Source organism: Pelobates fuscus, chromosome 10 (assembly GCF_036172605.1).
Source record: "Pelobates fuscus isolate aPelFus1 chromosome 10, aPelFus1.pri, whole genome shotgun sequence".
Lineage (NCBI taxonomy): Eukaryota > Metazoa > Chordata > Amphibia > Anura > Pelobatidae > Pelobates > Pelobates fuscus.
In genome coordinates, this window is record NC_086326.1 from 73,760,725 (window position 1) to 73,782,606 (window position 21,882).

The 21,882-nt window shown below is 39.5% G+C and overlaps 1 protein-coding gene across 35 annotated transcripts in view; it reads right to left on the reverse strand.

The window, feature by feature from the left end:
* Positions 1–21,882, reverse strand: part of SORBS1 (sorbin and SH3 domain containing 1) — a 317,838-nt gene that overhangs the window by 20,864 nt on the left and 275,092 nt on the right. For 24 of the 35 annotated variants that reach the window (XM_063434302.1, XM_063434301.1, XM_063434304.1 and 21 more), the window contains 4 exons: positions 19,339–19,376; positions 14,743–14,918; positions 8,683–8,771; positions 1,139–1,306 (listed from right to left, as the gene is read on the reverse strand). In XM_063434302.1, coding sequence (XP_063290372.1) covers positions 1,139–1,306; positions 8,683–8,771; positions 14,743–14,918; positions 19,339–19,376 — 471 coding nt within the window. The remainder of the gene's footprint in view (positions 1–1,138; positions 1,307–8,682; positions 8,772–14,742; positions 14,919–19,338; positions 19,377–21,882) is intronic. The other 11 variants (XM_063434322.1, XM_063434321.1, XM_063434320.1 and 8 more) reach the window with 3 other exon arrangements.

The following is a 21,882-nucleotide window of genomic DNA, read 5'->3' on the forward strand; positions in this document are numbered from 1 at the left end:
AACACAGAAACATCAAGCTATTTAAGAGAATATATCATTCAAAATATAACATTCCATGTATTGTACACTAGAAAAAGCCACAAGTAGTACTCCAGCTGCTGTAGAACAGCAGTTTCAGTCGCCACTTGGTCATCCATGGTGGGAATAATATTTGTAATAAATATGGAGTCTACACTGAAAGGCTCACCATGACCCATTGGGTCCACCCATTTCCCTTTCCAGGCCATCTCAAAATTCCACCCGTTTTCCATGTGAGAAGTCACCATGGTGGGCCAAGAAAAGTACACTAACTAGTGATGCTATTTTTAATATGGGAACCTGTGACATAAAATAAGGCATAGCTTTAAAATGAACTGTATAATAAAAATGAAAATATTAAAATATACGAAAATGGCATATGTTTGAAATATTTCACCAGCCAACATGTAATATGAAGACTGTTAAAATCTGTATTCTGCTTGAACAATCAAGGCATGTGCATGAGTTCAAGTGTCCAAATTAGCCTTTTTATGAGTATAAAAAACCCTTTAAAAGGTAATTTCTCTGAACTTTTTTTCTTGTTATACTTAAAGATAGTTAGGGGCATAGAGCTAGTTGTTGACGTGACCGATAAAAATGAAATAGTTAGTACAAATAAGTAATTCCAATAATAGATGTGACATTTTGAATGAAACATTCCCTTTAATGCTTTGTTTGCATTTTAGATTTCTTAACCAAAAGCACCATTTTTAGTCACAAAGACAGATGTTAAAGATTATAAGCTAGCCCAATATTTGCTTAGTAATCAATGATAAATCATGCTTTTTAGCAGCAATAATTAGAATTTTAATGCGTTACCACAGTAAAACAGACAGACAGAAGAATGATTTTAGCCATGACCAAGACACATAAATGCATAATGTATTGACATAGAAATAATTCCATCGTACAGACAACATGCACAGAGCACGAGCCTTGCCCAGCCAACATGCTCTAACATAAAGGTTGCCAATTCAGCTTCCCTATCAGCCAAATTAGGTATGAAGCAATAAGCTAATCGCCAGCATTCTACAATTAACTACTGATTGGCTACAATGAAGACGTGAAAGGAAAATATTGCTTTTTGGTCAAGCAGAAGCTTGAGGTATCTAGAACAGACCTCAGACCGAGATCTCCTCTTTGATGCATCGTCTACATTAAGAAGGTCTCCAAATCGTTCATTAGTGATAAACTGGTGATGAGAAGGGATAATCCCAGTATGCCTTCTAGCTGCAATATCAGCTTCTTCTTGCTCACGCTTAAGTCTTCGCTGATCCTCTAAAAGTTTCTAAGATAAAATAGCACAAAATGGCCGTAAATAACCTGGCTGATGGAATGGAATGATTATTGGGAGAACATGGAATCAGAAATGTACCAGTAGATTAATTAATCTTACGTATGTTAGTTCGTTAGAAGAGGGGAATTCATCAAAGCATCATAACTGTGAAATGCAACAAAAAAACATCTCCTTTACTGATTGAGTTGATTTGTTTGTGAAATGAACTGATTTCACATAAAAAAATCTTGGAGACCTTTTCACCCGTAGTTGCAGTAATTTCCGATTTTTTTTGTTTGTTTTGTTTTTAACAATGGTAGATTCTCTTGGGTGGATATTACCAAAAGTAGGAGAGTTGAAAGTGTTACACGTAGAAAACCCAAAATCAATGTTAATATGTAAAAAATAAACAAAAAACAAAGCACACACCAGGCATCTGCAATTTTCTAAACCTGCCAATATGGATACAGGTTTAATGATTGCACGGACATTAAAATACACTGGTAAGGACCATAGGCCACATGTGTGGGACCACACTTTTAAAGTTGTCCTGTCTACCAAACAAATAGGGAGTATTTTTTAAAGAGTGTGGCCAGAAGTGCAACCCATGAGCCACACACCACTAGAGATGTTGAAAACAGAGCAGCAATTGCACATGTAACTTACCGTAGTCTTAAACCTTTCATAGAAAAGATTGTGTGTAGCATACGTTTTTTCAAGAGATAACTTGCCAGGACTATCAAGCTATGGAGATATTTCCCTGAATTCGTCCTACAATTGGGTGAATTTTATATTTAAATTAACCACTGAACAGTTTAACTTTTAAGTCTACGTCAAATCTATAACAAACAAAAAAAAAATCATGTAAGCATCAGTTAGCAACTCAAAGGGATACCTACACACAAATTGCTTACTGACATGTAAGATCATTACAGTAATTAAAATGATTAGGGGCGGAGCCTGATGCTAGAAGCGGACGGACGCACTTTCTCAGAGCTCCGGCATTGACAAGCCATTAACGGGACAAAATAAACAAATAACGAAAATAAACAAGTACCGCTGCAACCCCAGGAAGCATGGGCAGGAAAGCGAAGAAACACCGGACCGACAAGCCCCGGATGGGGATGGATATAGGAGATATGCTCCGGCAAGTGCATGAGGCGGCAAGGCCAAAGATGGCCGACTACCTGGAGGAAGTCACAGAATCCTCAGACGAGGACCCGCTCTATGGAGAGCCTGAAGACCCAGCACCGCGGGCGCCTACACCACGAACCCAACGGAGCCCAGACACTCAGCCAGTCACGATGGGGGCACTGAAGGACCTACTCAAAGGCCTCAGGAGGACCATCCAGGCTGATGTAGCCTCCCTACGCACAGACATCTCAGGCCTAGTGGGACGGCTGAGCAATCTCGAGACATCCTCAGACGAACAAACACGGAGGATCGAGACACTAGAGCGCCAGGTCAAAGGCCTCCAGCAGCAACAAACTAACACAGGACAGAGGTTTGCCACCAGAGACGGCGCAAAAACCTCAGGATAAGAGATATACCTGAAGAAACCCCGGTGGCCGAACTTCCCCACCTGGTAAGACGCCTACTAGTGGCACTGCTCACACCCAAACACGCGAAGGCCGTCGACCTAGACGGAGTATTCCGCATTCCTAAACCGAAAACGGCCCCGGCAGACGCCTCCAGAGACTTAATAGTGCGCTTTCGAAGGGTGAAGGATAAATCGGCATTATTGGCAGCACTCCAAGGATCCTCCCAATACCCATTCGAAGACATGAGGCTCTCATTCTACGCAGACGTCTCGGGGAACACCATGATGTGGAGTAAAATGCTCCAACCATTCACGCACTTCTCAGAGACTGGAATATTAAGTACTCCTGGAGGCCATCCCGGACCCTCTTGGTCACCCATGGAGGCTCCAACAATCCGATACATGAGTTGCCCGAAGCGGATGCCTTACGGGAAACTCTTGGCCTCACTCGGGACAGTCTAAACCCCCGCGGAAGGGGAAAGGACCCAGCAACAACCCACAGGTGGGATCCTACCAAAGTTACCCCCTTCGTCCCACAACAGGCGGAAACCAGTGCCTACGCGGCCACCACTACTTGAGACTATCCATAACCCGACGAGCCCTGTATGCTCACCAGAACGGGACTGTAGCTTGCCGGTCATACTAGACTGGTTTGTTGTTTATTTCACAAAGTTTTACATGATGACCTTAACTAATATATTGCTTTTGTTTTAAGTGCCGTCCACCCTATGCCCAATACACCCTACACGCACCAAACACTTAGTAGACTTCACGGGCGACGACAACTACCCCCCCCCCCCGCCTCCAATCACCACGCAAAGCTAACCACTAGGGGCCTGATAGGTCTCAGAAGCACGGAGGCGTACAACCACTGCAGACCCACATCACTAGGGGCAAACGGCAACCACGCTGACCACCAAAACCCACGCTGGCCCTCGACAGACCATACTCACCTCACATGACTACATGACCCACTGCTGTTTGCATGATACCGTCACCCTTCTGCTTAAAGAGTAAAAATGTGCCACTACGACGAATGCCACATTGCTGTAAAGTATGTCTATTTCATTGCCCCATGCATCTGCTGTTGTGGTAGTGCGGGAATATCTGTAGAAACATGTCGAATGATTTATATTTTCATTCGGCAGATATATGGACTTACTATTCAGAATATTCAGGAGGAAAACAGACTAATACATCAAACGCTTATCCTTAGGACAAATGTTTTGAAATTAAATAACTCATGATCAAAAGAATATTTGAAGTTCAACATAAATCTGAATGTATGGCACTGTTGCCAACTATATTATTCACAGATACCATCAGGGCAGTTGTTAAAGTTATCCCTGATTAATCAATGATGCATTTGCAAAAACGACTAAACTAAATACAATAATTCAGTTTGGAGAATCTGAGGACTGAAGCTGAAAACTCTGGACTACACTATTTAGGATAATTTTTACATTTGCAATATGTAATGCTAGGATGTGTAAATTCTCACATGTCTTATCCAGTTCTCGACCCTGTGATTCCCAGCTATTAGTGATGGAATGTCCTTCAGAAGATATTCTATCCACGTAAATAACTCAATTATTTACAATGGTATGGAGATTGACTGTGGTAGTGGCATTGTAGGTTTAACCCTGCAATGTAAATTGTACGTTTAGGGAAAGTACAATGTTTAAATTGCAGGATTAAACACACCTCCAGTGGCGGTCAAAATCACATCACGTGAATTTACTATATGTGACCTAATGGTCAAAAATAAAAAGGGAGAGAAAATGCTTGTGATGCATATTGTGGTTTCATGGACAACCAGAGACAACCGGATTACACCACAAGCCTTTCTTTTCTTTTTAGTGGATTAGTCATTTTCCAAGATACTCTTTCACTAACGATGGATAAAACTTGGATTAACGTTTGATATCTACAAAAAATGCTCAGAGGCAATGCTGACTAACAGAGTCAAGGTGAAGGGCACAAATTAAAAATATACTTACCTTTTAAAACACTGGCATCATCCTAGTGGCTCAAGTGACATGAATCGCCAATAGAAAAACATTTGGTCAACTTTTATTCTATTTTGTGTATCTATAGTAATATCCATTATTTATTAAGGAGGATATCTGAGGTGGTTATAGTAAAGATATACGAGATAAAGTAAAGATCAATTAAATTTGGCCCAAGTATCTCCTGCAGTACTGGCTTTATGTATATTCTCATTGGAACAGACAGGAATAAATCTTGAAACTGGAGGCCATTTATTCCTGTGTTGAAAACCCCTTATGTTGATGGTCATATGGCCGAATCCCATTTCATTTCCTGGTCACAATATTGATGAATTCCCCTTGCATTGGTTCATACAAATTTAAATGGGTTAGTAAGATAAAATTTACGTAAACGCATATACACGAAGGACACTTCAGATTAACCATACAAAGACAAAATGGTATACTGTAGAACTAATTTTACAAAAACTAGAATTAATTAATTAAATAAATAAAAAATCTGTGCAGTTCTTGGCATCAACAATAATTGCTTATTTTCCACCTTGTCAGTCATGAGGAACAAAAAGATATTACTCATATACTGTACATGCTATAGCCTGTAGTCAGTTTTCAAACTAGTGTGAATGTGTAAGAACCTGATTGAAATGGTCATTGTAAGAGTGTGATATATTTAACAATTCTCATTGCATTTACATTAGTAACTTGGCCATTCATTTCAAGTCTCCAAAGGCTAAACAAGTACACAAGTACATTCCGGTAGATGCACATTTAATCTATACACGGTTTTGGTAAAGTGTATGGCTGATGTAGAATTACATTTCTGCTTACATGAAGAATGCTTCCTCCAAGATGACAAGTACTGTTGGCCATGCTGGAAAAATAACGTGTAAATAATGTGTAATAATATGGAGACCTAATACAAAATGGATGCCACAAGCATCCATTTTAATTTTCAGGTGAATTAGAGTTCAGCTCAGACAGAAATAATGTTTTTTTGGGGAGAAGGTTGTATGCACAATTGCCCAGATTATTGTGAAGGACATATCTGTAGTATTTTACCTCTATTCCTAGAAGATTAAATGCCAATGTTAACATGACAGAATTATGTGAATAAAATGGAATAAATTACTTTGCTCGTTACCTTGCTTATCATAGTGCATAGATGCACAGGATGCCACATTATTTTGCAGATCTTGGGTTATATATAATGCTGACTGGAGATAACAATGTAGGCACCAAAGCATCCAGTGGTATGGTACCATGTAACCAGAGGGAGACCATTAAATATCTGAAATAACTCTGACTAATAATAAATACACCCTATGCATTAAAGGGCCAGTACTAATAAAGCCTATGTATATTGCAGAATTAGGTGTTTAGTAACTATCACTTTTAGTAACATGGGAGTAGCCTTAGAAGGCTAGTTCGGTATTTATTATTAGTTGGAGTTAGTTTATTTTTGTGTTGACACTTTGTTATTTCAAGATTTTTAGTGGTTATTTTTTGTTTCTGTTGCTAGTATCTAGGGTTAAGCCCTTGGGCATTGCTGGAGTGCCCTCCTAGTGTATGGAATCAGTGTGGAGGTGGTGTTTATTCCCTTTTTCACCCATTTTCACACCAATCCCATTTCTTTCTATTTTTTTCCTATTATATGAGGAAACTATCAAATTTGACATATTGAGAAAAATCTTGAGAAGCAGCAGGACACACTATCCCATGAAAAACTGGAAAGTCCTGACCTTACTGCTTAGCTATGTATGCATTCACAAATATCAGCTTGCTGGGATTAAGTACAGATAATCCATCTTGTTCACAACAGGATGCCGCCATTCATGTAGACACTGAGTGACTAAGAACTATCATCAATTTAATATTGCCAGTCTATTCACAAAGTAATTCAATGCAGCAGCCTAAACACATCGAATTGCAAGCCATTAAATTAAACTGTAAAAAATAAGCAAACTGCAGAAAGTCACTCTAGAATGGTAATCTTTGTATTATATCTTAACAAAAAAGTGCCAACGTTTCAACCTAAATGTGGGTCTTCCTCTTTCTTATATGTGATTTAAGGAGTTTCTGAAACACATTTGTCTAAAAATAAACTTGCAGCATTTGCATCCAGGCATATTTTAACAACAGTTCTGGAAACAGTCTGAATTTGCCCACGAGTCTCGGGGTATGAGCGTTTATTGCTCTGTTGGAGTTTGGAACTCCACGTGCCCTACTAAACATACTGCTCCTATGTACCTCATAGAAATTACTTGTAACTGTGAAACTATTTGGAACACTTCCAACAGAGCTAGCATTCCGGGAATATATAACTTTAATCACAGGTACTCCTCACGGCTGCATTGGCTCTTCCCTGCATAATTACACACATCTTAAAGAGACATCAGCAAAAATGTTTCATTTATTTTTCTTTATTTGACTTCCAAACAGAACAAAAGCCAGACAATGACCTGGAGAGTTTACAGCAACCTGGTAATTCTATAGAACCCAAAACATAATAAATGGGTAGCAAAAGACTATTCAACAGTGAAAAGGTTAAATAAATAAATAGAAAATCTCTATTGAAAATCTTAAAACACATTGTATGTACATGGTAAAGTATTCTAATCATACAGTGTAATCAGATAGTACTTAGTCACTGTCAAATGCCCAGACACGTTTGGTTTTTGCCCCATTCCAACACCGGCTTCACTGTTCATTACCTAGCATGACTCTGTTCTGGTCCCCATAGAATAGAGAGTGTTACAGAGGCTGTGACATCCGCCTCATCAGCATGATTTTACCTTGTATATTATATTGAATATTCATTTTATTTGGCACGGTTTAATTTGAGGTACATACTGAATTTTCTTTAAGAAGATCATGGAAACCACTTGCTTATTGATATGAGTCAGGAAAATTACAGGCTTTTCCTTTTAAGAAAAATGAAATAAATTAAAGAGAAAACAATTCCAAGAATGTCGTCACACTCAAATTATTAATCCTTCTGCTACCACATGGATTACCATATCAAATAATTTAGTGGCTGCTGATTGCAAAATTAAAAGTAAGTGTCCTCAGATCATAGCAATGTGGCAGATTTAACACTTTATGCCAGAAATAAAAAAGAAAATAAGTATTTCTTGCGGCCAAGGCGGCTAGATATCACATTCAACCTGGGATGCATAAAATGCAATAAAAAGCAACAACTGCATGCCATCAATATGTTTATGCAAAAATGAAAGTGTTTTCTAAGCCATAGCTTTAAAAAACAAAAAGTTAAACGTCTGTGTCATGTAGTGTTACCATCTGATCTCTACTGGACTATTATGCCTCGTTTCCACTGAGCGGATTGGTTTGGTTCGGTACGGTTCGCTATTTTGAGTGTTTCCATTATGAAAGTGGTCCATACAAGCGAACCATACCGATCCATTCAGGGTCCTGCTCTAGATGTAGGGCCATAGGAAATGGAAATGGAACGGTTCGGTTAGGGCGGAGCTACTATACAATCCATTGATTGGTGGACAGGAAGAGCATTTTTTCTAAACCCCACATGGCCCTGAAAGGTCTGACTTGCAGTGGAAACGCTCACCAGAATGGGCTGGACCATTCTAAACTGTACCAACCCGCTCAGTGGAAACGAGGCATTACAGAATTACCTTTTTAATTTAGGCTCCATAACATCCACTTTGATCAGCCTTTCAGCATCGTGCATTGGTTCTTGTGAAAACATGGAATTTAAAACATGCTCTCTGATTCTTTTCTTACATTTCTTCTAAAAATCGCAAAATGCAAACATCTACCTCGTCCACTACAACATAGTGACACAGAGAGATCAGTTAATGTAATACCTCTTTACTGTCGTAACGTCGGCGGACTAGCTCTTCAGGTGCGTCCATATGGTCCATAGGTGCAAAATACCTCTGTGACTCTGAATCTACTTTCAAGACAAAAGAACAGAGTGAATATAAAATAGATCTGACTCTGGTAAAGACAGACAATAAGCCAACACAAGGGACATAGTGAAGTTATTCTCGTAGGATACTAATGACAAAATCACTGCAACCAAAAGTTTAAAACACTTTGTTTGTGATACTGCCAGCACAGATCAAAACAAAAAAGTGAGAATTTGAGTGAAAAGGACATTTTTAGGGGGCAAAACTTGGATGCATTTCCACGTGGACAAAATGCAATTAATGATAAAGATGCAAACATAAAATAAATTCAATTTTTTCGTCTGTCAGGATCTTGGGTCTAAATGTAATAATTTTACATTCTTCTTAAATTTTTGTGTGAGAGGAATTAATATTACTTATGCTCATGTCCCTTTAAAAAATGCATGCTGAACCGCAGTACGTTTTGAAAGAATTATGGGAGTGGTAGGCCAGCATGATAACAGGTGTTACAACCCTAATTTAACACATTAAGATTCAATACAGTCCAGTGGAATAGCATCCTAGATGTGCCCTCGGATAGACTAGAGATTGCGTTATTACCCCCTATATTTAAGGCAAGACATGACTAACTATGCCAAAAGCATTATAATGTATTCAGGCTGGCAGGAAGTTGAGTTATCTTTGTTTTAACGAAAAAAAGATTTTAAGAGAGTGGCAAGCTGCTTGTTTGCACACAACATGTCTGATAACTCATGTCAATGTCATTTCAGGAGGTACACAGAGAACAAGCACAGATGAGGTTTCAAGGAATAATGAAAGTGGAAGACAGGAAGATGGTCTGTCACACAAGATGAAGGGTCACATATTGAGAAGATGCACAAAAACTCCACCTCCAGTCAATGTTCCATGTTCACTCAGCTGACTGTTGTTGTTTGAATCCAAATTGTAACATGAGGGAAACGAGACAATATCTCCATTATTAAGAGAGTTGGAACAATGGGATTCTAGATTGGAATGGTCGTTGTCAATGTTGTTAATACTTAGACAGCTTAATCGTTCCACAATGTCAAATGAAGACTGGCGTGTGGGAAGAAGAGGTCTTTCTCCAACAACTTGTGTTGACTGCATAGTTCTTTCTAGTTGGGTTTCTCTAGCTGACTGTACAATTTCAGTTTGTTTCTCTGGGCTACAAGAAGGCTTCTTTGAATTGTTATGAAAAGGCTTTTTTAGTTTGAATGGAAGTGGGCTTATAAGATAAATATTTCTTTGGAATACATGGCGATCCACATTGGCGTCTGCTTTGGAGTGCTCATTTTTGGACAACTGTTCATGCCTACGGATAGTTGTAAACCTTGTATATGAAGCTGGACAAGAACTCTTGCAGGTGTTGCGTTTATATTTTTGTGATGGTTTAACAGCACTATTACAGCTATCATTGGATGTGTTAGAAAGGTGGTCTGTCTCATTGGTGCTCCCTGAAATTGTCTCTACAAGAACTGCATCATAAAGGTCAGCACTCATTTCCTCTACATTGCTACTAGTTGTAGAGGGTGTGTGTGTTGGTAATGGGACATCTCTATCTTCATTTGTCTTTATTGGTGTCTCAAGCAGAGATTCAGCTGAGGAAGCAGTCAATATGACTGGTCTAGATTGTGATGGGGTCTGAGAGACACTTTGACCACTGGATAGGTCTAAAGAAGGCATGGACCTGGACCTCTGTATTAACTGCTCAAATGCGTTTACACGGGAGGATACTGTGTCTTTTGGAACATGATCAGAGTCCCCAAGTCCAGGGACACAAGAGGTTCTACCCTTCTCTTCCTTTTCAAAATTATTGGCAATGTCTCTCACACTGGAACACGATGACGAACAGTGCAACGAAGTACGGTTAATATGATGCATATCCTTATACATCATTGTGAATTCGGCAATACAGGACTTAAAATTGTCTGGGAAGGAGGTTTTAGTAGAGTTCATGCTGTATTCCTGCAAGCTCATAGCGCTGCCCGATTTTACCTTATAATCCCTGCAAGTTTTTGCCAAAATATTTTCCACACGGTCCCTCGTTTCTCTTGTGCACGTTGAGTGTCTTTCAAAAGATGCCAACGGTTCAAGTAAGTTCTCACAGCTTTGTGCTTTCTGTTGGGGCAATGATGCACTCTGTTTGTGTAAGTAGGGGTCTGTCAATGCAACTTTAGGTTTGAATCTGGATGGTAAAATTTCAGGTATACATGCTTTTGCAGCAGACAAAGAGGACTTCTGTTTGTACAAGCTGCCTAACGAGCTACTAGCACTATATGTTCGGTTGTTAAGTGAGCATTGAGAAAACACTTGTGTATTCCCACCTGAGTGATCCATTTGCAAGCGTGCAGAATAAAATAAAAGCAGTCTGTTAAAATAACCAAGGTTATTACAATGGGAAGGACAACTATGCACTAAAAAGAATAAAAATCCCTTATCGTTTATAACAGAGGGACCATCACCAAAATAAAATACGGTTAGTTGACATTAATAGAACAAAAGAATTATCTGTATCTTGGGTAAACATTGTATACTATTTTATACTATGTCTTAAATTACCTGCTGTTGTACAATAACCTAAGACTAGCCAGTTTTACGAAATCTGCAATAGTTATAAGACAGGTTTGAAATGCAGCAAATCAGATAGAGGTGGTCTAGTGCATGGGGGAGGGGAGAAATGCTATGCTTAAAAAAAATCAAGTCTTGATTACAAACAGGGCCGGACTGGGAAAAAAAATTCAGCCCGGGCATTTTTCAATCACATCGCCCCACCCCCTGAGAAGGGGGCGGGGCCAGAGAGGGTGTGTTTTGTCATCACTAATGACAAGCACACCCCCTCTCAAATTGAGCATGTTAGTTCAATGCGCAGAGTCCAGATGGAGAGCTCTATCATGAGAAAAGGGCCCTGTATTTGTTCTGCGCAGCGCAAGCAAATTTAATAACATGCTTGCGCTGTGTTTGCTTTTAACTTGTCTCTGGTGTCTCCACAAGTGGGATACCAGAGGACAAAAGGGCCAGGAAAGTGTATCGTGCTAGGGCTGTAGAGAGTGTGTGTGCATAGGAGGCACAGTGTGTATTGGGGATGTAGCGAGTGTGTGCATACGGGCTGTAGTGTGTGTAGGGTTTGTAGAGAGTGTGTGTTAAGAGAATATTGCATGTGTTTGCTAACAAGGAATGTAGTGTGTGCATAGGAGATCCAGAGTTTGTATGTCAGGAATGTAGTGTGTGTAGGTGGTGCAGTGTATGTGTGTGTGTGTGTAGGGGATCTAGTGTGTAAAGGACCCAGAGTGTGTATAGGAGATTGTGTGTGTGTGTGTGTGTATATATAGAGGATTTAGAGTGTATATAGTTATCTACTCTGTGTATGTGTAGATTAGATGATCCAGAGTTGGTTAAGAGATCTATTGTGTATCTGGAGCATAATGTGTCTAGTGGTGCTGTAGTGTATGTATATATGTATATATATATATATATATATATATATATATATATATATATATATTTGTATTGTATGTGTGAGGGTCGCAGTGTGTTGGGTGTAAGAGGGGTGCAGTGTGTGTGAGGGTGTTCTTATCTCCCATCACATTCTATGTGTCTAATTCTCTTTGTCTGTTAACTCAGAGGGTCATTATATATAGTATATATGTATGTGTGGGTTAGGGTGCTGTGTGTTTGAGCGTGCTGTGTGTGTGTCTGAGGGTGCTGTGTGTGTGCGTGTGCTGTGTGGGTGCAGGTGCTGTTAGTGTCTGAGGGTGCTGTGTCTGCCTGAGGGTGCTGTGTCTGCCTGAGGGTGCTGTGTCTGCCTGAGGGTGCTGTGTCTGCCTGAGGGTGCTGTGTCTGCCTGAGGGTGCTGTGTCTGCCTGAGGGTGCTGTGTCTGCCTGAGGGTGCTGTGTGTGACTGAGGGTGCTGTGTGTGTGTGCGTGAATATGTCTGAAGGGATTGTGTGTGAGTTTTGGGGGAGGTAGGGGGCAAGATGAAAATATATTAAATGTTTTTTTTTTTTTTTAATTAAAACTAAACTTCAGACTCCCCCCTCCCTTCTTACCTTTAGCCTGGGAGGGGGGAGCCGTTCTTCCATGAAGGAGGGCCGTGCTGCAGTCCCTGGTGGTCCTAGTGGTGAGTGAACTCTACCTTGCAGTTCCTGGGATAGAGTTTACTCTCGCGAGAGCGGAGCGTTGCCGTGGTAACCACGGCAACACTCAGACCTCGCGAGAGGAACCCGGCGAAGCTGCAGGGTAGAGCTCCACCGGGTACTCCTCTCCCTCCCCAGTTAGCGACAGTGGTACAGTGACGGTGGGCCAGTGAGGGAGATCTTTGAACTCCCCACCGGCCCTTGAAGGCACATAGCAGTGCCGGCGCTCTGATAGTGTCGGCCCTGCATGGGCCGGCTGGGGAGATCCTGTGATCTCCCCTGCCGGCCTCGTCCCATGGCCATCGTGGCCCACCCGGCATTTGCCCGGTATGCCCGATGGCCAGTCCGGGCCTGATTACAAATAGTTGTACCATTTAAGAAAATGCTGCTGCATATTCTGCTTAAATATTCTTTTTTTTTTTTAGGAAACACTCTTCCTTACATAAAATCTTTTATGAGAAATACATAAGTTAAAGGGACATTATAGTAAACAAAACAACTTTAGCTTAACAAAGCAATTTTGATGTACAGATCATGCCCCTGTAGTCTCACTGCTCAATTCTCTGACATTTAGGAGCTAAATCACTTTGTCTATGCAGCTCTAGTCAGACCTCCCTGCATGTGATTTACACTGCTTTCCTAAACACTTCTTGTAAAGAGTCATCTAATGTTTACACTTCCTTCATTGCAAATTCTGTTTAATTTAGAATTTCTAATCTCCTGCTCTGGGAGCCTCTTGTAATTTAAGTTCAATTTACAGAGCAGGAGATACACACTTTTAAAGTAAGCTACATCTGATTCAAAGTGAAACTATTTATTTTTTTGGTGTGTTTAGGGCTGCATGATTAGAAACAAAAGTGACGTAACTTCTAAATGGCAGTGACTTGATCAGTATGAATGCAGAAGCATAACCTATACATCAAACCAGCTGCATTAACCCCTTAAGGACCAAACTTCTGGAATAAAAGGGAATCATGACATGTCACACGTCATGTGTCCTTAAGGGGTTAAGCTAAAGTTATTTTGGTGACTATATTGTCCCTTAAAAGTTGTTAATTTGCTATTAAAAGGAAAAGAAGTGGGTTCTTTATAGAGCATTTGCACACCTTCAGAAATACTCCAACATAATAAACCTTGCTATTTAAGTGCAATTAAATTGCTCCAGTTTAATTTCAAACAATTATTCTTGTTATTAAATCACCATCATATTGCACAGCACCGCACAAAGTGTAAACGACACACAGGTATTTCTTATAAAATATTTGACATAAATGATCAAGTGGTGATGAGGGTCGATTAGCATGCTTACTATAACTATCTATAAGTTATGTTCATATTTTTTTTTATTAAGACTAAAAATAATGATAGTGATATTAGCAAATTTAACCCTTTACTTTCCACCAGAGGTACATGAAGTGTATCTGGAGCACTGTATCGAACCATCCCTGATACATGTAGAAAATTCATACATCTGTTATCAAGTAATATGAGGTTAACTAAACGTAGAATTGAATAATAATGATAGTAATAATTAACCCTTTGCTTTCCACCAGAAGTACATGAAGCGTATCTGAAGCTCCATATCCAACTATATAGTAAATTCATACATCTGTTATGATGTAAGATGAGGTTAACTAAATGAACAATTTAATAATAATAACAATTACAAGCTCTCCCCCAGAAGAACACGGAGTGGATCTCTTGAGTTCCGTATCCAACCATCCCTGACACATATAGTAAATTTATACATCTGTTATCAGATGAGGTGAGGCTAAGTAAATGTACAATTTAATGGCCCAGAAAACAGGTTAAACTGCAATAGCAACACATTTAATGAAATATTTAGTTCCAAGTCACCAACCTTTATTGGAAGCGGAGCTGGAGGGACGCCTGTTCAGGCTGCTCAGGCCCTGAAGCGGAATATCTCCTCCTTCTAAAACATTTTTATATATCTGTCTCTCGTTGTCAGACAGGGCAGGATCCTCCTGGCCGGACTCCTCTGTGCCTCTGTTGAAGTGGTAGCTAGGTGTATAGGAACTGCAAAACAGAGAGAAGTGGCTGGTTTACAGGCCTTCAAAACAGTAGAGAGAGACTCCTGGCAAATCCCATTATCCAGCTCATTAGAGTTTGTTTAATCGCTTTCATAATCTCTAAAGAATGCAAATATTTGCAAGCTGTGAGAATAAAGGTGCAGTCCAGGCCCCCTACTGGTCACATGTGCAAACAGCATTATTGAGAAACTCACAAGTGGATCTTATCTTAACCCTTTTTTAGCTGGTGTAATTATAATAACAAATATAAACGCAACAGACATTGCAAGAAAGAGAATAAACCATGATCATAGCTTAACCACCTTTCAGTTGATGCAATTATAATAAATATAAAAGTAACAATAATTGCAAAAAAGAGAATAAACCATGATCATAGCTTAACCACCTTTCAGTTGATGCAATTATAATAAATATAAAAGTAACAATAATTGCAAAAAAGAGAATAAATCATATGGAGCTATGTTTCAAGGTTTTTAATCAAATTATAGATTTTTTTTAAAAAAAAATTCTAAAATACTTCTGGTAGGTTTTTTCTCCAGCTGAATAGTATACTGGTACACTGGTAAGTGTTAGCCCTGACAGATGTGATGTGCTTATTATACCCTCAAAAAACCGCTCTACTATCACTGAAATATGTATCTGAAAATTGATCTATGTTTGGCTGCAGTGAGTCTATATCTGTGCAGTGAGATGGGCCTATTTAGAACCAATCAAAATACATTAACAGGTCCATTAAAGCAACACAATCATTTATCTGGAAATTACACAATTAAAGGGACACTATAGGCACCCAGACCACTTCAGCTCATTGAAGTGGTCTGGGAGCAGTGTACCTGTCCCCCTTAATCTTGCAATGTAAATCAATGCAGTTTTAGGGAAACTGCAATATTTACAGTGCAGGACTAAGACTGCCTCTAGTAGCTGTCAATCAGACAGCCTCTAGAGGCACTTGCACATTAGGCCCCCCAATCTGATGGCGTTGATTGGAGGAGGTGGAGCGCAGGCCCAGCACCTAAGGAGATTATCGCGGGAATCGGGTAAGTGCAACAAAGGTTTTTTCAACCATTGCAAGGCAGAGGGAGGGGGGGCAGGGAGCTCTAGTGTAAGGAATACAGATTTGTATTACACTAAAGAATCCCTTTAATACTTTGAAAATCATATATAACTTGTGGTTTTTATTTTTCATGTTGCGCCACTTTCATTTAAAACATATATTAAAAATGTAACAAGTTACATCAGAATCCCCTTCAGGCTATGCACAGTCAGGGCACAAAATGCACATGAGGAAGCAAACAAACATTTTCCACTAAATAAATTATATTGATGATTGAGAAGCCAAGACAGAGGTCCACAGTTAAATTATAGTGTTAAATAACAGTGGTATTGATTTCTACATTTTATTTTTCAGATGTCACAAACAAATATTGGATTCATCTAAAAGATAAATAAACACAATATTACAAATCGTGGGAAGTGCTGCTTCCCTTTAAACTTGAACCCTATTCTGAAAGCTCTGATATTGTGTATTTGCATAGTGCAATGGGCTGCAAATCAAAAATGTGTGATACTCTGAAAAAGTCATGGTTTACAAGTTTTGTTATTTTTCTCCAAGAGGCTTCTCGCTCCCAAACCCACACACATTCCAGAGCTGCATGTATTTATGAGTAACACGCTTATCTTTCTAGATGTTCACTTAAATAATTATATCATGTGTAGGTTTGTGCATTTTGATAGATCACATTCACATGACAAAGTCAATTACAGCGATCTTCTACAGAAGAACTGCTCAGTATTCAATGACATATGAAATGTATGCTTGCACATCTGATGCTTTCAGCTCCTTTAGCGGCATGCAATAAACAAGCAATGTTCAGGTCCAAAAATGAATTTTATTTATTGATATTATTATTATTATTATTACTAGTATTTAGAAAGCACCACCATATTCTGAAGCTCTGTAAAATCTGAGAAAATAGACAGTACAGTATAGACCAGTGTTAGGCAATCTTCGGCACTCTAGATGTTGTGAACTTCATCTCCCATAATGCTTTTACACCCACAATGCTGCCAAAGCATCAAGGGAGGTGTAGTCCAAAACATCTGGAGTGCCTATGCCTGGTATAGACATGCCAAAACAAAAGTAATGGAGGACCCAGCTCATGTGCTGAGCGCTAGCATTTACAGCCCTTTTATAAAAATCATTTTTACATTTTGAGTTGCTACTGAATTCAGATTCTTTTTGGAAAGATAAGGAAAGCTGAAAAAGTACACTGCCAGATCAGGTGTGAATGGTACAGAGGGGAAAGGTTTATATTTTCTCCATTCTTGGTACACTGTGCAAATAACATCCGCATCAATGAAGTACAAGCTATTTTTAACATTTAAAGGCAAAATTAGGTGGGTCGCAAATGCCACAATAATGAGTAACCAGTGGCAAGCAGGGAGTTAGATTATTCAAACATCCGTTGACATATTAAAAAGAAATTCTTGGCACTTTGTACAAAAATGTTTTGCATCAATAAAAGAGCAACAGCTATTTTTAGCTTTTTAAAGGCACTTTAATTAAGCAAGGGTCACAGATACACAGTAATGAGTGAGCCATGGTATGCGAGTTGAGAAATTAATAAATGTTCAGTGTGTCTATGTTTAGGTTCTGCCCAGCCTCCAGCATTCAGAGGTTCACTCTAAAACATGTACTGAACAGTAATGTCAATGTATTAACGATAATTCTCCCAGATGGAAAACTACAAAAGTACTCTGCCACCACAGGACCGCTACCTTTTGTTTATCCAAAAGAGAGACAATCTAGGAAGCATGGGGTCAAACTGGGGAAGACTCTAGGTTCTCTCCCCTTTAATATTATAATTAAGGCCTCTACCCACCATCCATGGGTGGGCACCAGATTGGACACTAGGTGCCCCCTTATATTATAATAGCTGCTGGCCACAGGTGGGGACAGGGGGGACATTCGGATGTCCCCTTATTTTTATTAAATAGCCCCACTCACTGGCCACAGGTGAGGGCCGGAGGGTGGACTGTGAATTCACAGGCTCCATCCCCATGGCATGGGACCTTTCTGATGACTGGGCTGCAATGGCGGCCCAGTCATTAGTTTTAGGTATTTAGCAGATATGCCGCATGGCAGGTGGGGGTGAAGGGAGGTTTTAAACTCCCCTTTTAGTTATATGGGGGTCTTATTGAGCCCATGGGCTTGTTATTTATTTAATTTTAGTTTTTTAATTTGTGCATGTGCATCCTAGCGGATAAATTTTGTTCTGCACTTAAGTGAAACCCGTGCTTGGTGAATATTCCAAATCCTATGCTTTCCATTGGATTCAGATGTGAATGAACGGACAACTGCCGCTTCGCTCGGGGCTTAACAAATTTGGCTTTAGTAAATTAGGAGAATTGCCATTGCAGTCAGACTTTTGTCAATGACACAAGACTTTGTCATTCCAGATAAAATATGGTGTGTATTGAATAACCCTGTATGGGTTCACTAAGAGCCAGGTAGGGAAGATGAGAAGGGGCGGCTGTAAGGGCGCTTAGCTTACTATAGGGATTCCTGCAGGCTGTTATACAAGCCTGTAATGCTTTCTATTATACAGGTGCTTTGAGTAAGTATACTTACAGTAAAGTTACAAAGGCTGCAAAGAGAGATGTATCCATCAGGTTTAGCCTCACATCTGATTTTGTGGTTGATCAAAAAGAAGGCACCCACAGCTTGAAGCGCTTTCCAATTTGCAATAAAACTAGTAAAAAAATATTTCTTGACCCCAGTATTGCAGTAGAATTTCTCCTTGAATAAATATCTATTGCCCCACATATTAAAAATGATATCCCTGAATTTTATGTTTGTGCAAGTGTTCATACAGTTGCTGTTTGAACATCTGTACAGACTGATAAACCACCTCTTCAGGCAGAGAAATGAGGGAATCTTGCACGTATGTATATTTTTACATTCTGATAGCATATTTAAATAGTTGGATTGTCTAAAATGTCAGCTTTTTTACAAATACTCAAAAGCTAGGTATTTAACCATGCTACGCATTCTTTTCTTAAATAAAAAGAACTTGGATGTGAAGAGGTTAAATGATGGTCTAAAAACAGTCGTTTTTTGTAATGACGTGTTAAGTCATTTACAGCAAAAACCATATAAATGGACTTCAGGTATGGTGTAAATGTATGATTCCTGTGTCAATTGTCCACAATTCCCAGTCTTGTAATGACTTCCATTTAAGCTTTAGTAAATAGCATTAGCTCTGACATTATCAAGCATTCATGAGGTTAATATACCAAGGTGTAAAAAAAAAAAATATATATATATATATCTGAAATAAAACTTATGACACTGTACAGACACGAAAGAAAGTAAAAGAATGCATAAAATGTAGGTTTTTACTTACTAAGGGAGCACGTCTTCCGGGCGATTTGAAGTTGAGGTCTGCAAAAAAAAAATCCAAACAGAAAAATGATTGGAATGGGGACACTGCAGCTAATGCATATAACATCCAATTTACGGTATAGTAAGAAGCTCCCCAGATTAACCAAAAACCTGTACAATATCAGCATGACGATCATAACTTTGTCTGAAGAGAGTTTTCATGGCAGCCACAGCGCTGGGTTGATTTAGTGTCTGTGAGTCACAGCGTATGAAGTCAAAAGCAGACACAGATAAGCAGTGGGTGTGAGTAACAAGCCTGTAATTATTTTATTTCAAGGTTTCATCTTGAAAAGGTGCTGTCCCACCCTTGTGTAACATGAAGGATCACGTCAGTCAGCGTTGGATATACACACTTAAATCTCACACATACACTACATACAAAATATGTACAACACTAAAGACACCAAAAATGTAATAACTAAATAGGAACAATTCTAGAGTTCTCACATTTTCTCATTATTACATTTAAACACTTTTCACAAGTGAGAAGAGAAAGTGCTAGTAGATTCTATGAATAATCTAGAGGCCTGCAGCCTTATTTTAAGCCTTATTCTTTTTTTAAATGAGAGTCTCATATTGCCAGTATGGGGAGAGATACACGACTCAGCCACAACATTAAAATCAACTGTCTAATATCGTGTAGGTCCCCCTTGTGCTGTCAAAACAGTTTGTATGCGTTGAAGCATGGACTCCACAAGAACTCTGGACGTGTCCTGGAATATCTGGCACCAAGACATTAGCATCAGACCCTTAAGGCCCTCCAAGTTGCAAGGTGTGGCCTCTATGGCTCGGATTTACTGTTCCAGCACATCACAATGATGCTTAATCAGCTTGAGATCTGGGGAATTCGGAGGCCAAGGCAACACATTTGTCTTGTTCCTCAAACCATTCTTGAACAATGTTTGCAGTGTTGCATTGTCCTCCTGAAAGAGGCCACTGCCATCATGGAACATCATTTCCCTAAAGAGGTGTATATGGTCTGCAACAATGTCTAGGTAGGTGGTAAGAGTCAAAGTAGCATCCACGTGAATCCCAAAACCCATGGTTTCCCAGCAGAACATTGCCCTGAGCATAACACCACCTCTGTTCGCCTGCTTTCTTCCTATAGTGCATTCTGATGCCATCTCTTTCCCAGGTAAATTATGTACACACACACACACGAGTATCCACCTGATCCAAAAGAAAACGTGACTCAACAGATCAGGCAAACTTCTTCTATGGTCCAGTTCTGGCACTCACATCCCCACTGAAGGCACTTTTGGCAGTGGACAAAGATCATCATGGGCACTCTGACCAGTCTGCAGTTATGCGGCCCCATAGGGAGCGAACTGTGATGTACTGTGTGTTCTGACACCTATTGTTGCCAGCATTACGTTTTTCAGCAATTTTAGCTACATAAGTTCTTCTGTGTGATCAGATAAGACGGGCTAGCCTTCCCTCCTCATGTGCATCAATTAGCCTTTGGCGCCCACGACCCTGATGCTAGTTCACCAGTTGTCCTTCCTTGCACCACTTTTTGTAGGTCCTAACCACTGCATACTGGGAACATGCCAAAAGACTTGCTGTTTTGTAGGTGCTCTACTTGGGCCTTGTCAAATTCATTCAGATCTATTCGCTTGCCTATTTTTCCTGCTTCAAACACATAAAATTCAAGAATTGAATGTTCACTTGCTGTCTAATATATCCCACCCCATGACATGTGCCATTGTAATAACAATCAATGTTTTCACTTCATCTGTCAGTGGTTGTAATGTTGTGGCAGATCAGTGTATTTATGAATTAAGAAACTTTACGAAAAACAAGTATTTAACTTCAGACAGCTTGCAAAGTACATATTTTATATAACAAATGTCACGTTCGAAATATGCAAGCCATTTCTCTGGCTGTATAATATCCTATGTGAAGATTATTGAACGAGTTTCAATTACAAAATAAATGCTTCTATTTCAGAGCAGAGACAAACATCAGAAACATGTAAAGTGGAGATATGGATTATGTTCATGATTTCTGATCACAAAAACAAAAATAACTATCTCTTGTGCAGGTTAACAAAGTTCCATATTTTCCTTCACAAATTCTAACAAATGCCAATGTAATTAAACTTTAGAACACAAAGAATTACACCGGGTTCTATTTGTCTGTGTATTCACATATGTCTATTCAGTAAACATATCAAATTCCTTACATTTAATGCAATAACCTTTACCTTTTTGGTAATTGCCATTACATATATATTTTAAACATACGAGTTCAAGGAACACTCCAAGCATCATGACCACTACAGCTGATTAGTGTCAGGAGTGCCCAGGCACCCCTTATTGTAAGAATGGTTTGACATCTTATTTGGGGTCTGCTAGGATCCGCTCACTACTTCCACTACTTACTACAGACAGCTGGAAGCTCCTAAGCAGAGGCATTTGTTATCTCTCCTGAGATAAGACCTGCAGTGCTGGGCTAGAACATTGGCTTAAAGGTTCCGCTAATTGCTCTCGGCCAGTGAGCCAAG